This window comes from Aphanomyces astaci, assembly GCF_000520075.1.
Source record: "Aphanomyces astaci strain APO3 unplaced genomic scaffold supercont1.9, whole genome shotgun sequence".
NCBI classification, from domain to species: domain Eukaryota; phylum Oomycota; class Saprolegniomycetes; order Saprolegniales; family Verrucalvaceae; genus Aphanomyces; species Aphanomyces astaci.
Window position 1 is genome coordinate 1053742 of NW_009798272.1, and position 26349 is coordinate 1080090.

A 26349-nucleotide genomic window follows, 5' to 3' on the forward strand; every position below is an offset into this window, starting at 1 on the left:
AATAAGTACGTTTTTGGGGCAACACTTTTTGCCCAGCCTTTACATGAAAAGTATTGATTCTTGGTAATTATTTGGTTTTTTGGTAAAAACCCATATTTCATTGACATGCGTTTTAATCGAGACCTTTGTCGTGGCTTTTGTCAGGAGCTTCAAGAGTACAATACGATTGGAAACGCTCAAATTCTTCTGAATTCGCATATCATATCAACAGTGCCTACCGTTTTACGCAGTTTACAGGCCCGAGTTTGCCCACGATGCGCTATATACACAGCTAGATTCTCGAACTCGCTAAGAGATCAGTAAATTGTCAGTACATTATATTACATATCAAGTAATATGATAATTCGGAATTCAATTAGTATGTAAATTTAAGACGCTACATCAAATCGGAGATCGAGTATTTGGTCAGTACCTCGATCACTGATCTAGTAATAAGTACTATTCAGTTTCTAATGGGTTATTTCCATTTTACCTCAACTGCTGAACAATTAACGTACTACTGATACTAAGGTTTATTACCTAGTCAATAATGGGTGATTATAACCAATCAAATGAGCGTGTACAACTTGATTGGTTAAAATGTATTTCGCCGAAAATGCTTCCTACAAATTCCGATCACAAGTCAATAATTCTGCCCTACCCTTGTGAAAGCACTTGAAATTGGCTATCAGAATGTGTGTCCATCTTTGTTCTAGCACAAATAGCCGCTGAGTAATTCAAGAAGGAAAAAATCCAAATTTTGGCGGATCACTGATCGGTCACGTTAGTAGAGTTTCTTCGTTTTACTTGCTTCCAGACCCGCAGGGTTCTACTGTAGGGAGGGAATATTTCGCCTTTACGGCCATGGAGATGGAAATATTTCGCAACCTCGCCGCCATTTTCCCTACTACTACGCTACCGATCTCTGCGCATCGGCCGCAGCGGTCACGCATCTTGGACAAGCCAGTGTCCACCGTAGCATTGGAGGAGAGAGACCGGTTTCCACGGACAACGCAACATTGGCCATGGACCACCCGTATCGGCAGCTATATCGTCGGCTGGCGCCACTTTGTCCGACGACGAGACTTAATTCGCGATGTGAGCCGCGGTCGCCGTTTCCAAACTCAAAATTGGGACATCAGATGGGACAAAATTTCCCCCACCGGATCTCCCCAAACCGGAAACTATGAGAAAAAGTTGAATAAATCTGGATACCGTTCAGCCAAGACTAAAAACCGTTCAAGCAAATTTTCTTCCCGTAACCCTGTAACCACGGGACTTGTCCTTCCCCCGCGCGCACATACTTCGAAGTATAATGCTAAATCCCCAGCCTTATCAGTGGTTAGTCATCGCTAACCACGGAGATACGCTTAACCCCTAGATTTATTGAACGTTTTTCGGGGTTCCTCAAACCCAAATTTGGGGTTCGGACAACCAAAATGTCTCCAATTTCACACTATTGGGACATCCCTATTTCTTGTCCCGATAACTGTATACTGAAGTTTGTATGGAAAAAGAAAGTCCGCCGAGGCAGTTTTCTCTAGTGTCGGGACGCAGGTTTGGTGGTGCGGATTTGTTGATAACGTTACATCTACAGTGTCGAAATGGTTGACACGATATCATATTACGTGGCAACGCAACAATTAGCCTGCACTCAATATGTACCAAGATCAGCTAATCATCAGCAGCACAACGGAATTGTGGCTCGAACAAATGATCAAGATCTTGTGAGTAGTAGTAGTGATTAAGCCGTTGAAAATTTGGCCCGAGCCTCTGTTCAGCACATGAGACAATGCCGATTATTACTTCCTGTTACTTCCCCCATTCTGGATAATAATTTACGAAGAATTCTCAGAGCCTCAAAATAACCAAAATTCAATCGAGTTAGGCTTTTCATGTAGCAATACATACGAAGACGTACTGTGAGTCGATTCTGGTGCACCGTATCATGTTGCCCTTCGTCGTATTTTTGTAACCTTCAATAAAAATACACCAATCGTATGCTTTTTGTAACCAAAATAATACTACGTACGGAGTAGTTCAAACAACAAAATCCAGTAAAAATGGTCAACAGCGACCAACGCCGCGACAACCACGACGCGACCCAAGTGGTCGTCGCGGTATGGACGCACAGCGGACGTTCGACTGTTCAAGTACATTCATGACAGCAAGCTTCACGACATAAGAACCTTAGATAAACCTCAAGAGTTTGACGAAATCCATCCAGTAGCAGTCTCGGGATACCTGCTGACTGCTTGCATGTGACCAGCTTTGTTGTGCATCATACACAACGATTACCCACCACACCTTCCGCACGCAATACGGAAGTGTATATGCTTACACGTAACTTGGGTTAAGGGAAATGACCACATCCAGTAGTGCTACCAGTATCGAAGAATGCGGCGGCGAGGTTGATCATGACTGGAAGCATGGCCATTCAGGCAGCCGCCGAACTTATTTCATGTCAGGTGAAATTTATCTTATTGTTTGTATGCTGTTTAATGAAAATAAATATTTCCTGTATCGTTTACCTCCATAAAAGAATAAATCTTTATTTTAAATACTTGTCTCAGTCCTGCACGAAATTGTGTCACTTGATTATTGTATGTCCAACCCTATAGATTCCGGATAATTTCCCCCACTGTCCAAGCCTCGCTACTAGTACAAGGTACTACTAGTGTTTCCCACATCTCACCGCAGATAAGAGAGTTTTGAAAATGCACACTACAAACACAAATGTATGAATACTATGCAAGGCTCAACTACGACGACAAATAAGTACTAGTAGCAACCTCAACTACTGTACAGTACTATAATAGTACACATCTTGCTCCAACCGACAATTAACCGGCGGCAGAGCAACGGGCTCACCTAGTTTATACATTAACTGTAAAGTTATAATTTTTTCATAAGATCGTCGAACCCATCCAATACCAGGCTGGATGGCAATGTACCCGAAGTTCGAAGCAACTTCGCCACAAGTTGTCCTCCACCCTGATCATTTTCATAATCATTTTCACGACGTACCCCACGCATGTTTGGGTTTCTTGTCGTATGGAGCGTCGTGGCGTTGTTCGTCTTCGGGCCGTCTTCCCATGAGGGACATGGGGAACAGGGTAGGCCGGACGGACCGCCCGATAGTGAAAGAAGCAGCGACGCGGATCAGCGATGGCCGTCTGCCCCAGACGTTCCCATCACGACGGTTGCCATGGACATCCCGTTGTTGAATGACACGATGGCACCACCTTCCAAGGTCAAGTTCAGTTTCCCCAAGTTCGTGGGCCAGCCAGCCAAGTTTCCGATCCCGACTGCACCGACGTGTGGCATCCGCAAGGCCAAGTCGGCCAAGGAAGTCGTGTACATGACCGTGGACGACGGACCGTCACCGTCGGGCCGGTTGAACCTGCTCAACGCGATGGACCAACTCAACAACAGCACGAGCAAGGAGGCGGCGTACGTGACGTTCATCGAGAGTGGGTACAACTTTTGCGGCCAAGAAACTGACGCGATTGTCAACTTGAAGTGCAACCCCGCCGCGTACGACACGGCTTTGCAGTTGCTCGTGTGGACAATCAAAGCCGGTCACATGATCGCAGCGCACTCGGACTCGCACTTTTACGACGCCAACGCGGGATTGTGCAACTACGTGACCATGTCCTTGGTGACTAAGGTCGAGGACAAGTACGCCAAATGCGGCAAAGATACGTGGTCTGACATGGTCCGCGGCGCGTTGCGCATCGACGACGCGCTGGCCAATGAAACGCTATGGGAGACGGACGCGGACCGAGCGGCGCACAAGCGGGCGGTGTCCACGTTGTGGTCATACGCGCGGTTGCCGTGCACGAACGTGTGGCGGCTGCCCGGTGTGACGTCCGTGACCGGACTGCGCAAGGAAGACCTCGGGCCCGAGCGAGACCTTCGCATGCTCACGGCGGAAAAGCTCTTTGGGGGGAAGCTTGAGTGCAAACCCGACACCAAGCCGTGGTTTGCCATGGGGTGGGACGCCGAGTGGCGCTTGGACGCCAAGGCAACGTACGATGCGCAGAAGGAAAAGTGCAAAGTCGCCCAAGACATTGTCAACCAGTTCGACAACAAGTGGAAGGCTGGGCCGAGGGGGGACCACGTCGTGCTGTTGACCCACGACTACTTTTTTGCCGACGTGGCGAAAGCGTCTATCTTTCGAGACGTGGTGGCCGAGCTGCAGCTGCTCGGGTATACCATTGGCACGTTGGACCAGTACCCCCTCAAGCAATAACACGTGAGAGATAGTGCAACCAGGAGTATTTAACACCAGTATTATTAGCTGGACAGGAGATAGTATAAGGTGGTTGGCCGAGAGATTTCACCGTTATTTCAACGATTCCCGTGTTTTGCCTGTGTTACTGTAGTACGTACTGGTACTATACGTATAGGTTGTACTGAGTACTACGTATACATGTACTACCATGGGTAGTAGTACTGTACTACGGACTGGTGGGTAGGAACTTCAATACAGTAATCATGGACACTATTATAGTACCCAAATACTAGTACTGTACATACTATAACTGGTAATACAAGTGTACTTGAAGTACTATTGTAACGTTAGGGCCTTTTGGGATGAAACCAGGGTCATACAAACTGTAATATAAATATGAAATTTTGAGAATAGCACTCGTTATGGTCAAATCTCTTGTCAACCTAGTGGTATACTAGTAATACTGTGTACTTCAGTAGTAACGTTAATACAATGTACTACGTAGTACATCGATATAACTGTTCGATATCTACCAATCAAAAGCTGTAGCCGATATAATTGCCGGAAATCAGATCAAGGTGGGTGTGACTATTAATACAAAGTGGTTGTTATTGTTCTGTTACGTCGCTGTGATAGGCTAAATGTCCTCAAGTATACACTATAATAATGTATACACTATAATAATGCACAGAGTAGTATATACTACACTGGAAACCATGAAACGAGGGCGACACATCCGTGTCAGATGCACAGGATTCGTCGTACATTGCATTCACGGGCGTTTAGATATGCAGGGTGTTGGCACAACTTGGAGCAGGGGCGGCCCATGCAGGCCACCTCTGCCACCGCCGTCGTGTACAGGGGGTGTGTGTAATTTTCTTGACCTCGATCCTGAACGAGTCAAAACTTCGTCGAAGTTCCGAAATAAAGACTTGAAATTCGGCCCGATCGACCTGGCATTAGGCGAATGAGCAGCTTGTCTGAAATGAAGTGATATGCATTCATTCAGTTATTGGCCACACGCAAGTACCGTAAGTTTCAAGAGTGTGTGATATCTGTCTTCATGTGTCAGTTTGTTTGACGCTCCAGGGCTTTGCTTTCTATCGATTGCGAGGACAACTTGTTCATCATACCAGCAACTTCTTCGAGTTCAAGCAGCGATGTTGGTGAGAACAGTCCTTAAGTAACGGATAATCCACATTGGCGTGGCGCACCTACGTATTGGTACTGTAACATTGCTTGCAAGAATTTTGCTTCATACTCCACAAAGTAACGGTCCTGGTATAATTGTTTCAAGCACATGTTCTGGACCTTTTCGTGCCTAAATTCTGTACCTAACGTTACCACCAGTATGTGGTGGACCCCAACGGCTGCGCGCCTGCCACGTCAGTCCTCTTACTGAAATGGTAGGTTGCTCCAAATTTGAATATATATGCCTCGTTGATCATATCATTACTATTGCGCTTTCAAGCTATATTTGGTATTTTCGGTAGATTAGACGAACGACGTCAAATCCAGCTGAAATCGGCGAGACGTCATTTTACTTGAACTAACGTTAACAGTAAATATACTCACTGTCTGTCCGATGCAATGTTGAACTCTGTGAAATGGAGAAGCTTGGCAATGCACTGAATACACCCACCTGCAATTTGATTGGTCGTAAGGTCGTTTTTGGAAAATTTCATTCGCTAACTTTGGTCCGTCGATTACTACGTCGATTTTGCTTCGTCGATTCGATTGGCAGCCCCAGTCCATTTTGAAATCGAATTAATTACCACTATTCATGAATAATACTATTAATAGTAGTATTGTGCTTTCGAGTGAATTTTCGTGTTGTGGCGTGGTTTCTTGTTGGAATTTAAATCGATTTGATTGGCTACTTCAGATGAGCTCAAAATTGTTAGCCAATCAAAACCTTCTAAATGAAATTCAACCAATCAGATCGATTGTGGATCAGTTTGGTCGGTGCGATTCGATCCCCAAATTTGTATCAAATCGACAATAGTACAATTCGTAAAATTCCATTTGAAGGCAGTGACCAACCAGATGGTCACCACTGGCCAAATTCTGGCTACAGTACCGTACTACTTACTGTACACTGTAGTGTGGTTGTACTGCCACGAGAGACAACGGAGCGTCCGTCCTCGTGATGTTCGGGCTCATGGCGCTGTGGAATGCGGCGATCACAGTCGTGCTCTTTTCAGACCGCGACGGGCACCATCCGTCTCATAAGGATGCCTTTGAAGCTCCATCTTCGTTTGTCCCCGCCGCCACCCCGTCGTCGGCCGACCCGAGCACAAGGGCGCCCTCAGCTCCCACATCGACGACCAAAACCAACGCCATTGGAGCCTATAAAGTGGACCTTCCCATCGGACCCGCGCCCACTGCTCCATTAACCAAACCATTCCCGACGGCTGCGTCCTGAGGTAGCACTCGCAAGGCCAAGCCTGGCGACACCGTGTACATTACAATCGACGACGGTCCGTCCATCGGTGGTCGAGCAAATCTGCTGATGGCCATGAACCAACTCAACACGCGTGAGGGTCACGTGCCGCCTGTGTACTTGACGTTTTTCGAGAGCGGGTACAACTTTTGCGGTGACGCCACGTCCAGCATCACGTCGATGCAATGTGTCCCGACCGCATTCGACAATGCTACCGAGCGGTTGGCGTGGACGGTCAAGGCCGGCCACACGATCGGCGCGCACTCGGACACGCACAACTGCAACTACGTCAAGACGAATCCACTCACGGTGATCGAAGACGGCATGGAGGCGTGTGGCAACGCCATCACGTCCGACTTTGTGCGCGGCGCCAAGCACGTCGAAGCGGGACTCCAAAGTGCCAACGCGTACTCGACCGACGCCGACAAGGCGTTGCTGGACAAGGCCATCCACGATCTATGGAGCTACGTGCGGCTGCCGTGCTCGAACGCGTGGAAGTTGCCGGGGGGCTTTTCGGCCTCGTCGGGGTTTCGTGTCGTCGACTCGCAGGCCGAGCGCTCTGCGCGCCTTGGCGCCGCCGACGCCATGTTTGCAGGCACGTTGCCATGTCGGAATCCGTTGTACCAGGGCAAGCCGTGGAGTTCGTTTGGATGGGACGCCGAGTGGAAGCTTGGTCGAGGCGGGGTATTGTTGGACGCAAATCGGGAAAAGTGCAACGTCGTCAACAACATTGCCAACGCGTTTGACCTAAAGGCAAACCGCGGGCTTAACAAAAATGCTGTCGTGCTGCTGACCCACGACTACTTTTTTGACACGTTGGACAAGGCCATGGTGATGCGGGATGTGATTGCCGAGCTGCAGCTGGTCGGGTATGCGTTTAGCACGATCGACAAATACAAGTAATATTGGTCGTCTGTGGAAAATAGTCTGTGATGTTGTCTTGAAGGTTGGTATCAATACTATTATAGTAACGTGATGAAACTGCGATGCGTTGTGATGCGTCTACTACTGGTAGCACGTTGTTACACAATTCGCATTCAAGAAAACAAATGTTACCAGCCAAGGGTGTTGTGTCCAGAATCTGCTCGGTCCGACTGCGTTGACAACACCTGAAAACGCATCAAACTGGGGTTGCCGCCGCCATCATTACAACTGAAAACAACTGAAATGTCGCCACGGGATGTGCAATGGGTGGGTCGAGCAACGTTGATCGGGCATTCAACGGTACGGACGCTGCAAACACACACGACTATGGAGGCCAGAGTCAATGCTGAAACATCATGTGGATCGAACAGCGTCGACAAACATGCCTTGGTTTTTTCCGAAGGCTTGGCCACATAGTCCAACGCCACTTGGTCATCGCATCGTTTCACCTGCATGTATAACATGTGTAAATACACGATAGATGAAGGTGGAATAAGTATTGTATGAAATACAACCCACCACGACAAGCAACTTTTCAGCCAAAATGGCAGCCGAGAGGGTTTTACCACGAATCGACGCTTGCAATTCCGCCTTGGCCTCCAAAAATTCCCTTTGGCTCTGAGTCAAAGTTGCCGCGGTAGTCGAAGTGGAGGGACTGGGGTGGCTGTTCATGCGCTCGAGCACACCAAACAGCGCCCGAGTCACGTCGGGAATGTACTGCATAGTCACGCGTTCGTTAAGAGAAAAGGCTTTAAAAAAAGCTAGTCGACAACCCACCCGTCGCAGTTTTTGCTTGCGTTCTTGCTTGTCGTGCTTGAGATGGCGTTGGACCAACTTGACGCGCAGTTGGCTGCAACATTGCCGCAAACATTGCTTCACTGCATCCTTGATCGCCTACAGTGCAACCAATGGCGATGATTCTCATCTAAAGTCGTGCGTATCCAAACATGAACGGACCGGAATGTCGTCGCCAATGTACTCTTTCCCAGTGCCTTTGAACGGAATTTTCGTGCTCACGATAGACACAAACACGCCAATCTTGTCGCGTTTTGGATCCATCTTGTAATATGTCCAGCTACGTCGTTGGTCACGCTATTTTAGCCACAGGATAATGGGTTTTATACTTGATATCCTTGTTCGCCGTGCGAGTCACCACGTCCCCGCCAGCTTCAAACAGCAATGGAATGCGATTCTAGGGTTTTGTCAGCTACTAGACAAACATGGGGTACTTACGGCAAACCGATAGATCGATATGCCTTCTTTCATCGGGGCCCCGCCCACCTACCGCATGAATCATGCCTGAATCATCACTTTGTTTTGCCAATTCGTACCGACACGGCAGCTTCCACAATCAACGCATGGCCTTCAAACTCGGACGTTTTGTACGTGTGGGTTGCCACCATGTCTGGCTCCAGTTCCTTTAAAATACCTACAGCCAATTTCATGACATCGCCAACGAAGCAATCATGTAAACATACCCAAACGTAGATTGTATTCCCCCGCAGGACTGAGCCAATGGCCATCTGGTACGTTGAAGTGCATTTCCTTGAGCAACCGCACCTGGACACATGTGTAAAAGTGAGATTGCATCTCCTCTATAAACGTCATCCCCACCACTTGGTGAATATGATTCGATGTCAGCGTATGAATGTCCATGTCAAGGGTAAACGGTGTGTCCAGTTCGTTCACAATCCGAGTCGCCAAATTGGCATCCACTGCGGCCAGGTCATGGCATAAAAACCCATGCAATGTTCGCTGCTTTGAGTGTTCCATCTACATAATACAAGGGAAACGTGGGAATAGATCGGGCAACAAAAAATCTGGTGCACCGTGGATATGAGACGCTGCCACAAGTGAGAATGATAGGGAGGTAGTTATTTGATTGTGTACCAGTTGTGCCAAGAGCAAGTCGTTGAGCGCGAGCGGATGGTGCTGTACTTGCTGGGCCGTGGGGGGCATTTGGTCCGACCGGCGATCGTAGCGCATCGTGAATTCCTTGTGTTTGCCTTTGATGAAACTCAACTCCAATTGCGCATATCTACAGCAGCACCGACAAGTCCTTGGTCAAATATTGTACATCAACTACAAACGACGTACGGGGTAATGATCGCGAGCTGCTGAAAGTAGTGCACAATGCGAGAGCGATAGGTGGTCCAGTTGCCGCCCACGGTGACCGTCAATTCCGTGCCCGTCATCTCCTCGATATTTCTCGACTTGTAGTGCTCGAGGACGTTTGGCTCGTTCTAATCGACAGTAGTCACGGATTACAGGTCTGGTTGGAATATCTGATATCAAACCTTGAAGATGTCAATGTCAAGTTTACAGAACGACACGTGCTTGGGCATGGTGTTCGCCTTGGACATGTGGGCCGACCGCACCGTGATCGGCATCCCAGTGCTTTTCTTGGACCAAATTAACGCCTACAATGTCAGCCATGAGTTGACAAAGTGGATCACACGCACGTTCGTGCCATTTTCGCGCCCAAGCCAAACTTGCCCCGCGTCTGCCGAACACCGTATTTACTTCCGGCCAGCACTACAATAATCATTACGACGTCCAGCAAAGTTATCTTGAGCATATACCTCGTCCTAGCATGTTTGGGATTTGCGCGTGCGCCATGCCACACCCATTGTCCTACACGACACTTCACCTTAACAAAATAGTGACAGAAGCCTTCTTCACTGGGATATACGAACCTTGACCTCGATCTTGTAGTACATAATCGCATTGCGGTTAACTGGTGCGGCGTTTTGCTTCGGCGACGGGGCAGCAACTGTTGCTGTTGATGGCGTCGTGGGTGAAGTGCCAGCCGATTTGACTGTTTTTCTTGGTTTCAATGGGGCGTCTTCGTCGTACTTGAGTTTCTTTTTTGGTTTCAATGGGGCGTCGTCGTCGTACTCGTCAGATTCGGCTTGTTTCATCTCGTTCACGACAGCGGAGGGGGGCTGCTTTCGCTTTTTCTACACGAGGCTGGTTGGCGGAGAACGAATGCATCATGGAATGGATGGTACCTCTTTGGGATCACTGTACAGGTCTTTGTCAAACCGAGTTGTGACTTGAATATCTCGTGACGTATTAAACGCTGCTTCGTCCATTTCGGTACTATCCATGAATGTCAGACAAGCAGAACATTCGAAATCATGTACATGGTCACGTCAATTTGCGGCAAGACACCGATGGACTCAGCGGCATCGAGGGAATTCTCCACGAGTTCACGGATCGTCGTATATAGGCATTTCCCCGGCTACGAGGACAAGATCAGCATGCGTGTTCACCTTCACTGAACATCACGATGATATGATCATGTCCTTACATTGTCGAAGCCGGCAATGTTTTGATTCTCCGCGAAGAACTCTGCCGGCGATCGGATCTGCAGCACCTCGCCCCGCGCATTCACCTTGACGCTTTGGGTTGACATGGTACGTATCTTCCAGTTCGAAATTTGAAGAGTGAAGGAACGATTGCGCGCGCAACTGGCGTATCCGGATGAAATTTCAAAAATCCCGTTGGAATGGAATGTTGTTCATCGCCACACGTTAGCAGGATCGAACGGGGCCGACCTACGATACATAGGCGAGCCGCGCATGTTCGTATACCGTGTCCCGACCGGACGAAAGAGCGTGCTGTGGTCGTTCACTATGGTGCCTTCCCTGGAAGCATTATCGAAAGGACATCGTATGCTGGTTGAAGCGACAACAGAGTGCCCCAGAATATATTGCGACCATCATTCGCATGTCTTTTATTTACCCAGTTTTAATGGATTGAATACAGTCTGCAAGTTCAGTCTTGAATGGACTCAGTTCTTTTTTGTTCTTTTTCACTGCCAGGGTGAATCACTTGGACAAAAGATCATGACGGGTAGCAGAGGCGGCAGTCCGACGAATGCCCAGCACCCATCTCCATCAGAATCCCTGGAAACGTCGACACAGTCACCCCACAGCACCCCCACGTCCACATACCCTCCAAGCACGTCGTTCTATGTGGCAAAGAAGCGTCGACCGGTAGACTCCATGGACTCCGCGCCTCATTTTCCCCACCCTGTCAATCATCTCACTAATCCCTCAGACAACTCGACTCCTGCGATAACGCATGCGGTGCCAAGAAAAGGAAGGCCGCTGCACTCCATTTGGAGTGTATTCACACAAAAGGTGAACGCCCATTTAGCATCGGAAGGCCCTCGCGCGCAATGCTTGCATTGCCACGCCGAGGTCCTGCACCACAACAAGACAGCATGTGTGGAGCGGCACTTGCGGCGTTGTGCGCCATTCCTGTCCCACATGCATTCTCTCACAGAACGAGATCAGCCCGACTGGTTCAAGTCGGTCCGGACGAAGAAGCGTCACAACAATAATGCAAGCCTTGTATTTTCGATCAAGAACACGTCGAATTCCGCTCTGGGCGGCATGACAGCCATGGCTGCCGCGCCTCATGTTCACCCACTCTCTTCTGCCTCGTCGCCCGCTGTCTACCCCACGCTCATGCATGCTGCCGCGACGGCGCCAACGATCAAACTCAACGTAGGCGGGACCTACTTTGAGACCACCAAGGCCACGCTCCTCCAGCACGAGCTCTCGTTCTTCCACGACCTGCTACTCACGACCCCAACTCGTCAAGATGGTAAGGACGATCGATCTTCCATGTTCGTATATCACATGTCTGTCGTAGGCGCCTACTTTCTCGACTTGGACCCAAAGGCATTTACCCACGTGATGGACTTCCTGCGGTACGGCGAGCTGTGTGTGGAAGGTCTGAATTCGTGGGAGCGGCGCAAACTCGCCAAGACCATGGGGTTCCTCAAACTCCACACGATTGCTCAACATGCTTGGAATCCATTTGCCGAGAGTGCGTTGGCCGCGGCGGGAAATTCGTTGCCGGCGGAATGAGTTCACGATGTAGCTAGGAAACCTTGCTTCACAATTTTGCACTCGACAATGTGTTCACGTTCAAACGATAACAATATGTACCTCATGCGGCAGCTTCTTTTGGTCACTTGTCCGCATGTTGATGGGTCGTCGAACTCTTCCGACTTTCTCAAGTCAGTTCTCAAGTTCGCAGTCCCACCCTGGGAGGTATCCACGGTTGTTCTCGGTCGCTCCCGGACTCGCCGTGCTCATCCATGGAACATCTACAAGATGCTCCATGGACGCCGCCTCCAAGCCTCCAAGGAACCAACTGGCCACTCACTGCCTCCCCGTCATCATCGTCGGTGTGTAACAAAGGTGGTGCTCTGGAGCTCCAGGTGCAATTTTTCTCCCTTCGTTGTGAGCCCGTTACATGATTCCGAAAATAAATTCCACCTGCGAGATACAAGACGCAAGTCTAATTTTGGATTCGTTCTAAAATTAAATAAAACGCACCCACCCGTAGCTACGTTCGGAGTGGCGAAAACGACTAGAGTGTGCCGCATCATCATCACCTTCTTCGATGCATCTCCGGGTGAGACCTCCCCTGCCGACGCTATGGCATGCGCTGGCCCTGTACATCTGCATGTTGAGCCTCTTCAGCTCCTCGACGCACATGGGTGTGTCCGCGACCCAAGTCGTCCAATACACGTTTGACAAGGCGCGCGCTGGCGGCGTCGTCGGCAGCATCCACGTCACGTACGACTCCCCACACAAACCCACGGTGTCGATCACGACCGATATCGACATGAGCGCACTCAACATGACCCAAGTCCTCGCGCTGCATCCCGCCTGCGAACCACACATCCAGGAATTCAAATGGTACCTTGTCGTCAATGACGTCGGCGTCGTCCCGCTCGTGGGGTTCCTCGACATGTGTAATCTCATGGAAAAACGACCGTTTCTAGACGAGGTGTGTCCATCATCAATCCCATCTACCTCCCACTTCTATGGTCTCACGTCGTCGTGGAGCAGGATCTGGAATCGGTCGACGGCGTCGCCACCGACAACCCCTCGACGTGCAACGACACTGACCCGGTGCTAGCACCATCCCCGTCCTCCTCGTCATCACCCCCTTCCCCACCCCGGACTCTCCACCTCTCGGAACATCTCGGCCGCCTCGTCGTCCAACACGACGGGCGCATCTCCCAGTCATGGCAAGACGTTCCGTTCCCATCTTACGACCAAGTCACTCCTCGATGGAGCATCGTGTTGCATGCCGTGTGCGGGGACACGAGTCCGCCCGTCGTGTGCGCCCGCGTGGACTTTGAGCTCAAGGCCACCAATAGCCACGTCCAAAGCAAGGAAGCGCACGGCATCGTCGGCGTCGCCGCGTTTGTACTGGCGTCGAGTCTGCTTCTCTTTTTAACTTAACGTTCTGTACAATACGTGATCCCATGCATGGCGTTCGTCGTGCCCACGTGTAGCCGCGGCATGTCTCCATGCGCATCTTGCCACCTATGTCCATCGTCGGTCGGCGCGCGCCATTGCATGGCCAGCACTGGCGAAGGTAGCGCCACTGTACACGTTGGCAACATTCTTCGACTTGCATCACGCAGCGACCATAGCGCCACGTCACTAGTTGTCGTGGTGCTGGTTGCCACTGCCACAATATCGTCGGGCTCCGACTAACAAGTCGATATATGTATTACGCATGTCCAGTTGGCCTCCACCAAAACTCGATCATCGTACGGAGTATGTATGGTACATACCACGGCAAAGGTCACGGCGAGGCCGTGGCGGTGGCGGCTTTCTCCAGAGTACGTCGATGCGATGGGGGTGTCCAGTCGGCGGAGGTCCCATCGGCTGACTGTGCCGCATGAGGTGGCTGCGACGACGGTCGCCTTGTCGGATAGCACTTGGAGGGCGCGGACCGAGGCGGGAGTCGACACGATGGAGTGGGCCAAGGCAGTCGTGTTGGCTCGCAAGTCCCTACCAACATTCTGGATCAACGGTCGTTCGTTCGTTCGTTGTGTTTGAAAGTCAATTCGAAATCGGCAGACAATCGATTGACCAATCAAAACCCAGAATACGAATCAAGTGGCCAATCAAATCGACTATTCGACGAATGCATCATCAAATTACTGTGTGTGACTGAAATTAGTGTGACCATGACGATCTTTCCATACAAAATGCAGTACACAGAATCGATCGATTTGGCGAGTAGTAAAATGTTCACATGTTTTGGGGAAAAAGGACAATAATACCACAGCCACAGGTCGCCGCTGCGGGTGCCGTTCAACACGGACGTAGCCTCAGGATACGATTGCGCAAACACATCCGACGACCAAGTCGTCGGGGCATGCTGCACCGACTCGTGCGCGACATCGACGACGTGGGCGCGGCTTGGATGGGCTCCATGTTGCTGCTGGAGAGTTGCGCCTACCGCTATGTGGCGGCCTTCGGGGTGCCTACAGACAGACCCCTCAAACAGCATACACATATCAATGGGGTACATATTTGTGTAAGACTACAGGTCCTATATATTGATTATCAAGTCGATTCAAAATTGGAGAGGGGTGCTGAATCGAATGAGCTGCACCAAATCGGCAGACAATTGATCGACCAATCAAAACCCAGATGACTAATCAAGTAGCCAATCAAATAATCCACTCTTCGACCAGCTAAACCTTGAATTAGTGTTTGACTTAAATTAGTGTGAGACTGGACGAAGTTTACATATAAAAGTCACTAACTTATTGTCGATTTGATACAAATTTGGGGAGGGGGTGCAATCGAATCGCGCCGACCAAACCGATCTGATTGGTTGAATTTCATTTAGAAGGTTTTGATTGGCTAATAATTTTGAACTCATCTGAGGTAGCCAATCAAATCGATTCAAATTCCAACGAGAAACTACGCCACAACACGAAATTTCACTCGAAAGCACAATATACAAAGAATCGAACGATAGATTTGCATAAAAGACCATATTTTGGGTAAAACGACAATATGTAAGTTCGGTGGTACCTACCACACGTGATGCCACGCATCGATGGCTTTCAGATTCTACAAGTCTTGTTAAGTGGAACGACCGTGAGGGGGACGTACGTACGTAGACAAGGGACAGTGTCGACGGGTTGAGAAGGCGAAAGTAGCCGGGTGTGTCGGCATCGCCGAGGCCGGTCAAGGAAATGAATCCAGCTTTCGTAGGTTGAAAGCGCATGCATCCAACCTGCACACGTCCATGGATGTATGCATGATGACTGTGTGAGAGGAGGGTGAATCTGTACGTACGTTTCTAAAGAACGGACAAGATCGCATGGCAATATCAAAGGCGCTGCGATGGCGGTGGGGGTCGTAGTGTTGTCGAGGATGCAACGTGAAAACGAGTCCGGACGCTCCTTGAATGAACCCTGAATAACAAAGACGAGGTCGACGAATCAAACACGTACGGACTGCCGCCGCAACTGTATTCCCTTGGGTTGACATGGCCATGCACGTGAGAGGAACATGGAAGGGAAGACCAACTTCGGTTGTGCGAGGCACCTACGTAGCATCGTGACGTGGGATCGAGGTGACGAGCACACGTACACGTTGAAGCAAGTGGAGGAGATCGGCATGTCCTTGACCGTGACGTCCGTGGAGTTCACGACGACAAAGATGTTGGATGGACGACACAACTTTATGCTTCACGATGGGATCCTCATATGGAGCTGGCGGTGACGACGATGGCGGTGGGTTGCCAGGGAAGTACTTGTTGGTCGCAGCGTCGTAGTAGAATCCTGGGATGACCTTTGGTTGTGCCGTGGCTACGGGGGCTGGCGCCGCAGCTGATTGTGCCTCTTTAGATCGTTGAGCTTCCAGGGCCGCAAGAAAGTCGGAGCTTGGTTCAGCGGCATGCGGTCTGTGCCGCTTCGCCTTGCGAGGGTGCTCCTTCCGTGGCATTCGTCTGTAATTGATTTCTTCCAATCCAATTGCCGAAATTAAAATGCACCAATCAAAACGTATGATGCAAATCATGGAACCAATCAAAAACGTGTATTTCAATTGCACCTTCGAATCCATCAAGTTGATCAACATGCTTTCCCGCCGCGCCGCCGTTGCGGCGGCAGCCATACTCCACCGCCGCGGAATTCTATCCAGGCACATCACATCTGCGAAGAAGAAGGTGGTCGTTGGTATGTCGGGTGGCGTGGACTCATCAGTCGCTGCCTACCTTCTCCATCAAGACAAGTCGCTCGAGGTCCACGGGATGTACATGAACAACTGGGACACGTCCGACGAGGAAGGTCACGCAACGTGTCCAGCTGACATGGAGTACGAAGCTGTGCGCCAGGTGTGCAACGACATCGGCATCCCTTGCACCCGTGTCGACTTTGTCCAAGAGTACTGGAACAACGTGTTCGCGCCGTGCCTAGACGAGTACGCACAGGTACAGTACAGTACACATCATGCAACACACTACCGCCTATTGCCAACTCCCCACAACACCACTCGATTTCTAGGGCTTCACACCCAACCCCGACGTCCTTTGCAATCGCGAGATCAAATTCGACGCTTTCGCTCGACATGCCAAGCATTTAGTTGGCGCCGACGCCATCGCCACCGGCCATTATGCGCAATTGCTTCCCATGCACGACAGCGCCGCCAGTTCAACCGACTCTGACGCCTTAAGGCTGTTTGCTGCCGTGGACACCAACAAAGATCAAACGTACTTTCTGTCGCATGTGTCTGCCGCCGCCTTTCAACAGGCAAGTACTACACATGTTCTTCCTCATCCTATGTATGCATCGTACTATGGCGTCCATGTGCAGGTTCTGTTTCCATTGGGCAAGTTCACCAAGCCCCAAGTGCGGGAGATTGCCCTCCACGCCAACTTGAGCACTGCGTTGGCGAAGGAGAGCATGGGCATCTGTTTCATTGGAAAGCGACCGTTTGGGTCGTTCCTGGCGCAGTACGTGCCCCCTCGCCAAGGCCACTTTGTGTCGGTATGTTGGCTAGTACTACTAGTAGTAGCACTACTACAACCTAAACATATTTGTATGGCAAGGTCGAAACGAACGCGACGATGCACGCCCACGACGGGTTTAGCGCGTACACGATCGGCCAAGGAGCCAAAGTACCCGGGCAGGCCGCCAAATGGTTCGTCGTGGGCAAACGCGACCAAGATGCGGCGGTGCTCGTCGCCCCGGGCACCCACCACCCGGCCCTCTTTGCCGATCATACGTACGTGCACACCCAAGCGTTCAACTGGCTCGCGCCGCCGCCATTCTCGCAGGTAATAATGTCTTTCTTTTACCCCACATTTGGACTACTTTTGTGCTGATTCTTTGCCAAATCTATCGATCGATCCTTTGTACTCAATGTTGTAAGTAAAGATCGTCCACTATCACACTAATTTCAGTCACACACGCTAATTTGATGATGAAGTGGTCGAATAGTCGATTTGATTGGCCACTTGATTAGTAGTATTCTGGGTTTTGATTGGTCGATCGATTGCCTGTCGATTTGGTATTCGATTGTTGATTGTATTTATGATATTTAGGTTTTCAATGAGCACCACTTCAATTTCGAATCGACTTGACAATGCATGTCTACATATGTTGAGATATATCCACATGCTGATTCCTTTTGGGATGATACCTGGTACATATTCTCTCTGTGTGTTCACTTGTTTGCAAAGGACCAAATTCATGATCTTGTATCAGGGTTTGATTCAATCCTCCGTTCGAGATGACGGCAAACCAGCGACCCCACCCCCTTCACATACCTCTGCAACGACCTCATTTCGATGCTTGTATCGAGCGAGGTACCGCCAGCCTCTGGCCGGCTGCACTGTCACGATCGTGCACGATCTCGACGCCACTGGCCTCCACCCAGCGCGCCACAATCATCAGCAGCTGTCGACTGACACGTACCTCAAAGTGGACTTCGACGTGCCTCAGCGGGGCCTCGCACCGGGCCAATCCGTCGTGCTGTATCGACAGGACGGGCTTTGTTTCGGCGGAGGCGCCATCTACTGCGCGGGTCCGTCCTACTGGGAAATGCGCAAACCGTTGCCGTCCCCCCTGCACGACTGGCACGTCTAAGCTCAAAGTGCAATGTGGACAATCTCAGCTTTTGATGCTGCACGAAACGTTAGCGAGAATAACCAACCTGTCGTCACATGCGTGAACTGTCATGTTGGAAATAACGTCATCACTATAACTGAACAACGTCGCTTGGAGATGCGGCGCCAACGACCAAACAAGTTCACGAACGATTACATATCTTCTAGTACATACGTTTAGTAAGTACTAGTAGTACTAGTATTGTCTTTCTTTTACCCAAAATTTGGACTTTTGATTCGCCAAATCGATCGATCGATGCTTTGCACTGACTTGAACGTAAAGATTATTATTTTCTGGTGCCACACTAATTTCAGGCATACATTAATTCGATGGTGAATTGGTCCAAAGTGGATTTGATTGGCTACTTGGTAAGTGTTCTGGGTTTTGATTGGTCGTATATCGATTGTCTGTCGATTTGGTGCTGCGTCATTCGATTGAGCACCGCACTTCAATTTCGAATCAACTCGGCAATACTGGACGTGCGTACTACACCTTTTTGCAGTTAAGTTGGACGAATGCCCGATATATTTGGCCTTGTGCCCGATATATTTGACAATGTGCCCGATATAATTAGCCGTGTGCCCAAGGAATTGGCCATCTGCCCGATGAATTGTGTCGTGTGCCCGATGAAAATGGAAATCACGCAATAAAAAGTCAATTAATATAGAAATGGTCGTTAAACGACACATGCAGCATTCAAAGCGTTGGAGAAAAGCAGTGCCCGCATTATGAACTTAAACTATACTTTATTCAAGTATAAATTTCGAATTCTTGCCTTCGCGCGTTTTCCTCCGAACTTCAACCACATGATGTTTCCACCAAAACTGATTTGCACTCCATGGAACATACTAATTATTCGAGTTATTCCATTTTCATCGGGCACACGACACAATTCATCGGGTAGATGGCGAATTAATTAATTACTTGGGTACACGGCTAATTAAATCGGGCGCATGGCTAATTAAATCGGGCACATGACACAATTCATCGGGCAGATGGCCAATTACTTGGGCACACGGCTAATTATACTGTATTGGGCACACCGCCAAATATATCGGGCACATGGCCAATTATATCGGGCATTCGTCCAACTTAACTGCAAAATGGTGTAGTAGTAATCCTGCCTTCCGTTATATTTGTCGTACCTTTGCACCAAGTGTAATTCAATTTGAACATTGAACTACTAACTAGTACATAGTAGAACCAACTGTACGCATAATGTATGTAGATTATGAACGTTATTAGATTGAATTAGTATATCGTCATGTATTAATATTATATGTTTACTCCGGATAATCGTAGATTTGGACAAACCTGCACACACCGAAGGATGTTGTATTCATACCATACATTCAAGTGCATCCACACCCCAGCGTGTGTCAATTGACCACCGCTGGGAAAAACCCACTGGTGACGAGGCTGTCGGACGGCATGCGCTGGCTCGGGTCGCGGTGCAAACACGCTTGAATCACACGCTGCCACGTCACATGTCAACACTTCAACATGTCAACAAGTACTCGTACTTGGACAATGGGGGGGACGACAGGAGTAGCTGGAAACACGACCGTGCCGTCGTACTTGCGCAGATGCTCCACGAACGGCAGCTTCATCGCGTCGTCCAGCACCACCAGCCCCGGCGCCAGCGGATGGTGCCCGTACAGCATGACAAAGTAGAGCACGCCGAGGGCCCAGACGTCGGTGGCGTCGCATGTGACTGTGTTACCCAGCGCCTCGAGGCAGTTGAACGTCTCGGGCGCGGCGTACAGCACGCTCGACGCATCCATCTCCTTCACTTTGTGATGGGGAATCGTCGGCAGGAGTTCCCGCCGGCTGCGCGACGACTTGAAGTTGGTCACGGCGACATTCCACGGCCGCGTGACGAGGATGTTGGACGGACGGAGGTCGCAGTGCGCCACGCGGGCCTTAAATATATATATACGTATTCGAAACATAAATACATATATATATATATATTGTTGTGTTTATTCAAAACTGGAGCCACGGGCCGAATGTATCGACACGCAATGTGCAAAAGAATCGGCAGAAGAGCATTTAGCCAATCAGAATTTGCAGGAAATCATCGGTTTAACGAATAAACAACTAATTCGTGTGTGTGTGACTTAAATTAGTGTGATGGGTATCACCACCAAACTCGTGTTTACATTCGGTAGACCAAAATTCAGTACAAAAAAAACATCGATCCATGTATATGGCAAATCAGCATAAAAGTCCAAATTTAGCGAAGACAGTTAGTTCCACGTACATCAATGCACAAGTGTTGGATGCATTTCGCGACTTGGAAGGCCACCGCGTGGGCGACGACGGGGGGGAGGCGGCCGTCGCGCCGGCGCTACACCAAGTACCAACAATGTTTAGCAACACGTGTTCCTAAAGTGGATTAAAGAACGTAAACGAATACAAACGTTCAAATTGGCATAAAAAGACATTCAATATTGCATTAAAGACTATTGTGGATTCGATATGAATTTCCAGACCCCGTCGAATCACGAATCGACGCTATTGGCTAATCCATTTTTTTTACTGGCTTTGATTGGCTCTTGCAGAAAGGAAAAGTATTTCAACCAATCAGAACTCCAGTGCGATTCAATATTGATTAGACAAACCACGCGAATGTTGCAAGTTTATAGCGAATTCACAATATATACAGTAGAAGAACATCTCAATAACGACATAAATGAACAAAACACCGTGACAAGTCGTGCATATAATCCAGGTGTATTGTGTGTTCTACTCAAAATATATTTCCTCTGGCGGTGGCATGAATCAACCGCCGAACAATCGCCGAAAAACCTTTGCAATTTCATATTAAACCAAGTTGAAGAGGTATCTTTGGGACGACTGCAATCCTACAATCAATCTTTTTAGCCAATCATATTGCAACCTGAATTCTTTGTAGCCAATCATACTCCTCCATTGCTTCATTAGTTCAAATATTTGACTGAAAGCAACTTCAACGCGAAGGTAAACGACACATTTATGTAGTACGAACGTGGAGGATGGACTGGAGGTCGTCTTGCATGAACTGCAGCGCGTACATGGAATACCGCTGGCCTTGGAACGTGTCATGGAGGAGTCCATCGCGTGACATGCCGACTACCGCGTCGTGGACGTCGATTTTCTACAAAGTCGGCATGACATCCAAAGGGAAGGGGCTATATCATGACGAGGTGACTGTACCGCCAACGCTTTGTAGTCGTATGTGATCATGTGTGTGTCCGCCGACACTTTGAGCGTCACGTCCTTCGTCAGATGCAAGTCCATGGCCTTCCACACCTCGATTCCCGACGAGCTCACTCCAAGAAGCTCGATCAATGTGAATCGACGGCATAATGTTGGCAACGACGCAAATGGAGAATCTACCAAGGAAATAACCATGGCATGGCATTCGATGGCACCGTCATCATCGGAGAAGCTACGTACCCATTTGGAGCTTGAATCGGTGGGCGTGATGGTTGTGCATAACTGCGTCACGAACGTATTGCTACATGTTCATGTCCAATATGCGATGAGGATTGCCACATTGCGTGACGAATGCGTTCGTCGACGTACATCATACGTATCGTCGTCTTTTCGCGCTTCCTCCATGCGAAGTCGGAGATATTCTGGAATTCCATCAGACGTGGTGTTGGTCTAACAAGATAGTTTATCATGTGTTGGGTCTGCGCTTCTGCCGCATCGTCATTCATTGCATGCTCGCCACTGACTTACCACGGCAATGGACTGCCGAATGAACGGCTGCTCGACCTGCATGCGGATGTAGTCAATGTCGCGGCGCAACCTACGACCGCATGGCTTCATGACGACATCACTGTCTAACACCCTCATGGAAGCACCTGACCTTTCTAGAAGTGCAGCCTGCGCTGCCTCGAGTTCCTGCTGTCGCGCTTCGGGGGGCAATGCAACCATGTTGCTTGAGAAAATCGAATGACCAAATCTTGAGTTTGAAAGCGCGTTTGTGATTGGTCGAGGCAATCCTAGGTTGAGAAAATCGCCATTTCAACGAAAAACATCATGGGCCAAGGCGCGTCATTGATGCGCGTGATCGTGAACGACGTGCGGGAGATCGTCGCGTCCACCAACAAGGAAGCGTACATGAAGGAGTACCGTGCTTACAAGGAAGCGTCCGGTCGCCTGGAGGCGGCACGACTGAAGAACGCCGCGCTGCAACAGCACCTCGAAATGACCAAGGCCAACGTGTACATGCAGGCCGACCTCCTTCGGCAACAGAAAGAAAAACTCGACTTCCAGGTACATGTACTCCGACAAGCATTGACGAAAAGTGCATCAACGCGATGGGTTAGATTGAGGAGTATGCCAATATGCACGCGATCGACAGCGAGTTCTTTGACAAGCACAAGCGCGTGGCTGAGCACATGAAGCAACATGCGGCCAATGTCACCCACAACACATCGCTGGCATCGTCCAGCGACGAAGCAAGCGACGAACCACCGACCAAGAAGGCCGCCGAAGACCCGTCTTCCTCTACGAGTACTTCGACACACTAACCTCACTTAACGAGGTTATCTATCTTGAGATATGACATGTGGGCGTGCTGCTCCACGTTGTCAATACCCAATGTCAATCGATCTAGACTTCCCAGTCAATATACCCCAGTCGTTCGTTCGTCCCCACTTTACCCCTTTGTCACATTGCCATTGAAACCCAATATTAGACAGATTTCGCAAACGTCAGTAAGTCGATTCGACAATTGGAGAGTTTGTGTGCTCAATCGAATGACCAGAATCACCAAATCGACAGAGAATCGATATACGACCAATCAAAACCCACAACACTAATCAAGTAGCCAATCAAATGATCCACTCTTAAATCAACACCGAATTAGTGTGTGACTGAAATTCATGTGATACTGGATGATCTTAACATACAAATTTCAGTGCAAAGAATCGATCGATAGATTGATTTGGCCAATCAGTCCAAATTTTGGGCAAAAGGACAATAAAAGCTCGGAAGGATTATGCCGTCAGGTTTAAAATAGCCTGCGTTTCACTCGAATTCTAGTTGTTGTTGTACAGTGTCACACATTATATTACCAGTAACTATTCCTTTTTACGGCGCTTCTTCGATCGTTGGATCACTCCTACTACTAGTACAATGCCTTGTAATCCACGGATGCTGGACGATCTTGTCCAACGAGAGGCGGTCCCGCGGGTCCTTTTTCAAGATCTTGACGAGCAAATCCCTCGCCAACGCTGTCACATACGACGGGAACTGAAGGTCTACGCTCGTGATGCGCTGGTACGTCTCGGTCGTGCCCTCCGCTTCGAACGGCGGCGTTCCCACAAGGAACTCGTACATGAGGATGCCCAATGTCCACACATCCACCTAGTTAAATGCCAGGTATGTTTAATGTATATGTTGGTATTCTCATACCATTTCGTCATGTGGTTTGTTTTCCACCATTTCAGGCGGCAAGTAGTCCAGGGTACCACACAGAGTGTTGCGGCGGGACGTCGGGGAATGCACGGACCAGCCAAAATCGGCCAGCTTGAGCTCGCCCTACCATGAAGACATACATGAGCATACACATCCATATATATATATATTGGGATTTCGCTATAAACTTGCAAAATTCGCGCGATTTGACTAATCAATATGGAATCACGCTGGAGTGTGTGATTGGTTGAATATACTTGTCCTTTCTGTAAGAGCCAATCAAATCCACTCAAAATATTGGATATTAGCCAATAGCGTCGATTTGTGATTCGAATCGGACGATTTTTACTTCAAAAGGAATCGATCGATATATTTGGTGAATCGGCACAAAAATCCAAATTTTGGGTAAAACGACAATATATATATATATATACGTACGTGGAAGCCAATGAGAAGGTTCTCGGGCTTGATGTCTCTATGGATCACATGCTTGCTGTGCATGAACGACAACGTGAGCGCAATATCGCGGACGTAGCGCGCCGACCGGGATTCCGAGAAGCGCACCGCCTTCTGCAGCTTCTTGTACAGTTCGCCGTGGGCGGCAAACTCGATGATGAGGTAGATGCGCTTGTCATCGTAAAAGTACCCAAACAACCGGAGAATGTTCTTGTGCCGAAGATGCGACTGGATCTCGATCTCCCGCCGAAGCTGGTGCTCGACGTTCGCCTTGCTCAGCTGCGCCTTCTGCAGCACCTTGAGCGCGACGATGTACTGCGATTTCTTTTCACGCACCAAGTATACGCTGCCAAACTTGCCGCGACCGAGCCGCCGACCGATGTCAAAGTCGCTGAGCTTCCACTCGCGGGGGTTCATGGACGTGGTCGTCGTCGCCGCTGTTGTAGTCGACGAGTGTGGATGGTTCTCGGCGACGCTAGAGAGCGGAGCTTTGGAGCGCGCCGCAAACGTCGACTGGGATGTGATGGACGTAGTGGAAGAAGACGTCATTGTTCGGACAGACGACGACGTGGCTGAATGCAGCGACCGCGCCGACGAAGCCACAGTGGACGATGTATGGTACTTCTTGAAGATGGACGCGCTGAGCGAGTTGGATGTCGACATTGTCGACGTCGGACCAGCGCGCTCTAGCACGGAGACCGATGCGGCGGCATTGTTGTCGCGGCCCCAAACGCTTCGCATTTTTGGTTTCGCAGAGTCTGTTGCAGATGGCTTCATCGGCACCGCCGCCTTCTGCGATGGTGGCCTCACCATCCGGATGGCTATATCTTTTTATCGCATTTGAATTTTTGAACGATGGGAATGAACCAATAGAAGTGGCCCAATCCAATTTGTATCCGGATACCAAGGAGTTGGCACATTCTGGTCAAGGGTGAGCCACGGATGGCCGAGTCGTCGACACACACTTCCATGGCGCCACGAAGGACACCTGCTTCAATAAGCACCCCATCCAACAGGATGGCGGGTTCGATGCTGCCAGCATCCCCAAGCAGTGCGGACGTCAATACGTTCACCTCTTACATGAGCGGCTCCAGTCGGCTGGACATGTCGGTTGCTGGTCACATGGACTGCACCAGGCCCATGGATGCAGCAGGATTGCCAGCAAGATCTACATCACCTGGATCCAAGCGAATACTACTCCCAGAAGTGGTGGACGAGTCGACAGATCGCGTGTGGAAGCTCACGGATTTTGAGATTGGCCGACCACTGGGCCGAGGCAAGTTTGGCAATGTGTACTTGGCGCGAGAAAAGGAATCCAAGTACGTCGTGGCCCTCAAAGTGCTGCAGAAGAACCAGCTGCGCAAGGCCAACGTCGAGTACCAGCTCCGTCGGGAGATCGAAATCCAGTCGGACCTGAACCACCCCAACATTCTCCGGTTGTTTGGGTACTTTTACGACGACAAGCGCATCTACCTCATCATTGAGTACGCCCCGCAAGGAGAACTCTACCAGAAGCTCATGGACGTCGGTCGATTCAGCGAGCCCGTCGCCGCCACGTATGTGTACCAGATCGCCCAAGGTCTGCTCTACATGCATCAACGCCATGTCATTCACCGAGATCTCAAGCCAGAAAACTTGCTCTTGGGCTACAACGTACGTACGTACGCAATATATAGTAAATTCATGAATATTGCATGTTGCGTCATTATCACAATATTATCCGAGTACCTTTATTGACCAAGTTGCACTTAGGGCCAACTCAAACTGGCCGATTTCGGCTGGTCGGTGACGTCCCACAACGTCCGACGGCGTACTCTGTGTGGGACATTGGACTACTTGTCTCCTGAAATGGTGGACAACTTGGCTCACGACGAACGGGTACTATAACCACCAAATGTCATTTTGTTGTACGACCTCTGAAATCTTGTTACGTTTAGGTGG

General features: G+C 49.6%; 10 protein-coding genes across 17 annotated transcripts in view; 5 read left to right on the top strand and 5 right to left on the bottom strand.

The window, feature by feature from the left end:
- Positions 1-2979: 2979 nt before the first annotated feature.
- Positions 2980-4354, top strand: H257_05152 (hypothetical protein). Its single transcript, XM_009829915.1, has one exon. The coding sequence runs from the start codon at positions 3014-3016 to the stop codon at positions 4232-4234; it is 1221 nt and encodes a 406-aa protein (XP_009828217.1). The 5' UTR covers positions 2980-3013; the 3' UTR covers positions 4235-4354.
- Positions 4355-6315: 1961 nt separating this feature from the next.
- Positions 6316-7645, top strand: H257_05153 (hypothetical protein). The gene has a single exon (XM_009829916.1). It carries the CDS (start codon positions 6729-6731, stop codon positions 7560-7562), a length of 834 nt encoding a protein of 277 aa, XP_009828218.1. The 5' UTR covers positions 6316-6728; the 3' UTR covers positions 7563-7645.
- Positions 7646-7677: 32 nt separating this feature from the next.
- H257_05154 lies at positions 7678-11001 on the bottom strand (the record flags this gene model as incomplete). Of its 2 annotated transcripts, XM_009829918.1 has the most annotated exons (19): positions 7678-7908; positions 7970-8032; positions 8103-8300; positions 8361-8477; positions 8541-8658; positions 8708-8775; positions 8817-8864; positions 8915-9012; positions 9062-9143; positions 9198-9356; positions 9474-9621; positions 9681-9826; positions 9881-10003; positions 10042-10118; positions 10166-10217; positions 10280-10543; positions 10595-10685; positions 10730-10827; positions 10897-11001. In XM_009829918.1, the coding sequence occupies 19 exons, from the start codon at positions 10999-11001 to the stop codon at positions 7780-7782; spliced, it is 2184 nt and encodes a 727-aa protein (XP_009828220.1). In that variant the 3' UTR covers positions 7678-7779. The 2 variants fall into 2 exon arrangements, with proteins under 2 accessions (XP_009828220.1, XP_009828219.1); XM_009829917.1 differs by having other exon boundaries at positions 7678-8032.
- A 397-nt stretch (positions 11002-11398) lies between these two features.
- Positions 11399-12977, bottom strand: H257_05155 (hypothetical protein). Its single transcript, XM_009829919.1, has 2 exons — positions 12548-12977; positions 11399-12479 (listed from the first exon to the last, which is right to left on the bottom strand). The coding sequence occupies exon 2, from the start codon at positions 12065-12067 to the stop codon at positions 11744-11746; it is 324 nt and encodes a 107-aa protein (XP_009828221.1). The 5' UTR covers positions 12068-12479; positions 12548-12977; the 3' UTR covers positions 11399-11743.
- Positions 12978-13796: 819 nt separating this feature from the next.
- Positions 13797-16377, bottom strand: H257_05156 (hypothetical protein). The gene is made up of 8 exons (XM_009829920.1): positions 16019-16377; positions 15880-15973; positions 15722-15828; positions 15540-15659; positions 15459-15493; positions 14692-14895; positions 14197-14416; positions 13797-14112 (listed from the first exon to the last, which is right to left on the bottom strand). The coding sequence occupies exons 1-8, from the start codon at positions 16370-16372 to the stop codon at positions 13855-13857; spliced, it is 1392 nt and encodes a 463-aa protein (XP_009828222.1). The 5' UTR covers positions 16373-16377; the 3' UTR covers positions 13797-13854.
- Positions 16378-16481: 104 nt separating this feature from the next.
- Positions 16482-18685, top strand: H257_05157. 2 transcript variants are annotated; one of them, XM_009829921.1, is made up of 5 exons: positions 16482-16859; positions 16933-17178; positions 17242-17415; positions 17478-17705; positions 18136-18685. In XM_009829921.1, exons 1-5 carry the CDS (start codon positions 16506-16508, stop codon positions 18514-18516), a joined length of 1383 nt encoding a protein of 460 aa, XP_009828223.1. In that variant the 5' UTR covers positions 16482-16505; the 3' UTR covers positions 18517-18685. The 2 variants fall into 2 exon arrangements, with proteins under 2 accessions (XP_009828223.1, XP_009828224.1); XM_009829922.1 differs by lacking the exon at positions 18136-18685 and having other exon boundaries at positions 17478-17753.
- Positions 18686-19785: 1100 nt separating this feature from the next.
- Positions 19786-22483, bottom strand: H257_05158 (serine/threonine protein kinase). 4 transcript variants are annotated; one of them, XM_009829923.1, is made up of 9 exons: positions 22397-22483; positions 22267-22336; positions 22108-22188; positions 21979-22039; positions 21736-21914; positions 21548-21676; positions 20801-20887; positions 20061-20459; positions 19786-20012 (listed from the first exon to the last, which is right to left on the bottom strand). In XM_009829923.1, exons 1-9 carry the CDS (start codon positions 22462-22464, stop codon positions 19917-19919), a joined length of 1170 nt encoding a protein of 389 aa, XP_009828225.1. In that variant the 5' UTR covers positions 22465-22483; the 3' UTR covers positions 19786-19916. The 4 variants fall into 4 exon arrangements, with proteins under 4 accessions (XP_009828225.1, XP_009828226.1, XP_009828227.1 ...); XM_009829924.1 differs by having other exon boundaries at positions 19786-20459; XM_009829925.1 differs by lacking the exons at positions 21979-22039; positions 22108-22188; positions 22267-22336; positions 22397-22483 and having other exon boundaries at positions 21736-21937.
- Positions 22484-22515: 32 nt separating this feature from the next.
- Positions 22516-23190, top strand: H257_05159 (hypothetical protein). Its single transcript, XM_009829927.1, has 2 exons — positions 22516-22806; positions 22860-23190. Exons 1-2 carry the CDS (start codon positions 22570-22572, stop codon positions 23061-23063), a joined length of 441 nt encoding a protein of 146 aa, XP_009828229.1. The 5' UTR covers positions 22516-22569; the 3' UTR covers positions 23064-23190.
- A 387-nt stretch (positions 23191-23577) lies between these two features.
- Positions 23578-25230, bottom strand: H257_05160. 2 transcript variants are annotated; one of them, XM_009829928.1, is made up of 3 exons: positions 24391-25230; positions 23950-24075; positions 23578-23901 (listed from the first exon to the last, which is right to left on the bottom strand). In XM_009829928.1, exons 1-3 carry the CDS (start codon positions 25219-25221, stop codon positions 23626-23628), a joined length of 1233 nt encoding a protein of 410 aa, XP_009828230.1. In that variant the 5' UTR covers positions 25222-25230; the 3' UTR covers positions 23578-23625. The 2 variants fall into 2 exon arrangements, with proteins under 2 accessions (XP_009828230.1, XP_009828231.1); XM_009829929.1 differs by having other exon boundaries at positions 23578-24075.
- A 100-nt stretch (positions 25231-25330) lies between these two features.
- The window catches only part of H257_05161, a 1768-nt gene continuing 749 nt past the window's right edge, over positions 25331-26349 (top strand). Inside the window, exons 1-2 of one of the 2 annotated variants that reach the window (XM_009829930.1) lie at positions 25331-26061; positions 26161-26286. In XM_009829930.1, the coding sequence (XP_009828232.1) occupies positions 25351-26061; positions 26161-26286 (837 nt within the window). In that variant the 5' untranslated portion in view covers positions 25331-25350. The remainder of the gene's footprint in view (positions 26062-26160; positions 26287-26349) is intronic. The other variant, XM_009829931.1, reaches the window with a different exon arrangement.

What these genes read in the sequence shown, in the direction of transcription:
- H257_05158 (XM_009829923.1), bottom strand. Translation starts at nt 22,464, where the DNA reads ATGGTTGCATTGCCCCCCGAAGCGCGACAGCAGGAACTCGAGGCAGCG. An exon ending in CAGGCTGCACTTCTAGAAAG is followed by an intron (nt 22,337 to 22,396) that starts GTCAGGTGCTTC and finishes ATGCGGTCGTAG; the next exon opens with GTTGCGCCGCGACATTGACT. An exon ending in TTCGGCAGTCCATTGCCGTG is followed by an intron (nt 22,189 to 22,266) that starts GTAAGTCAGTGG and finishes CTATCTTGTTAG; the next exon opens with ACCAACACCACGTCTGATGG.
- H257_05160 (XM_009829928.1), bottom strand. Translation starts at nt 25,221, where the DNA reads ATGGTGAGGCCACCATCGCAGAAGGCGGCGGTGCCGATGAAGCCATCT. An exon ending in ACCTTCTCATTGGCTTCCAC is followed by an intron (nt 24,076 to 24,390) that starts GTACGTATATAT and finishes TCTTCATGGTAG; the next exon opens with GGCGAGCTCAAGCTGGCCGA. An exon ending in ACAAACCACATGACGAAATG is followed by an intron (nt 23,902 to 23,949) that starts GTATGAGAATAC and finishes GCATTTAACTAG; the next exon opens with GTGGATGTGTGGACATTGGG.
- H257_05157 (XM_009829921.1), top strand. Translation starts at nt 16,506, where the DNA reads ATGCTTTCCCGCCGCGCCGCCGTTGCGGCGGCAGCCATACTCCACCGC. An exon ending in GCCTAGACGAGTACGCACAG is followed by an intron (nt 16,860 to 16,932) that starts GTACAGTACAGT and finishes CTCGATTTCTAG; the next exon opens with GGCTTCACACCCAACCCCGA. An exon ending in CTGCCGCCGCCTTTCAACAG is followed by an intron (nt 17,179 to 17,241) that starts GCAAGTACTACA and finishes GTCCATGTGCAG; the next exon opens with GTTCTGTTTCCATTGGGCAA.
- H257_05159 (XM_009829927.1), top strand. Translation starts at nt 22,570, where the DNA reads ATGGGCCAAGGCGCGTCATTGATGCGCGTGATCGTGAACGACGTGCGG. An exon ending in AAGAAAAACTCGACTTCCAG is followed by an intron (nt 22,807 to 22,859) that starts GTACATGTACTC and finishes GCGATGGGTTAG; the next exon opens with ATTGAGGAGTATGCCAATAT.
- H257_05155 (XM_009829919.1), bottom strand. Translation starts at nt 12,067, where the DNA reads ATGCATGAGCGTGGGGTAGACAGCGGGCGACGAGGCAGAAGAGAGTGG.
- H257_05152 (XM_009829915.1), top strand. Translation starts at nt 3,014, where the DNA reads ATGTTTGGGTTTCTTGTCGTATGGAGCGTCGTGGCGTTGTTCGTCTTC.
- H257_05156 (XM_009829920.1), bottom strand. Translation starts at nt 16,372, where the DNA reads ATGCCACGGAAGGAGCACCCTCGCAAGGCGAAGCGGCACAGACCGCAT. An exon ending in TCCTCCACTTGCTTCAACGT is followed by an intron (nt 15,974 to 16,018) that starts GTACGTGTGCTC and finishes GATGCTACGTAG; the next exon opens with GTGCCTCGCACAACCGAAGT. An exon ending in TACAGTTGCGGCGGCAGTCC is followed by an intron (nt 15,829 to 15,879) that starts GTACGTGTTTGA and finishes GGTTCATTCAAG; the next exon opens with GAGCGTCCGGACTCGTTTTC.
- H257_05153 (XM_009829916.1), top strand. Translation starts at nt 6,729, where the DNA reads ATGGCCATGAACCAACTCAACACGCGTGAGGGTCACGTGCCGCCTGTG.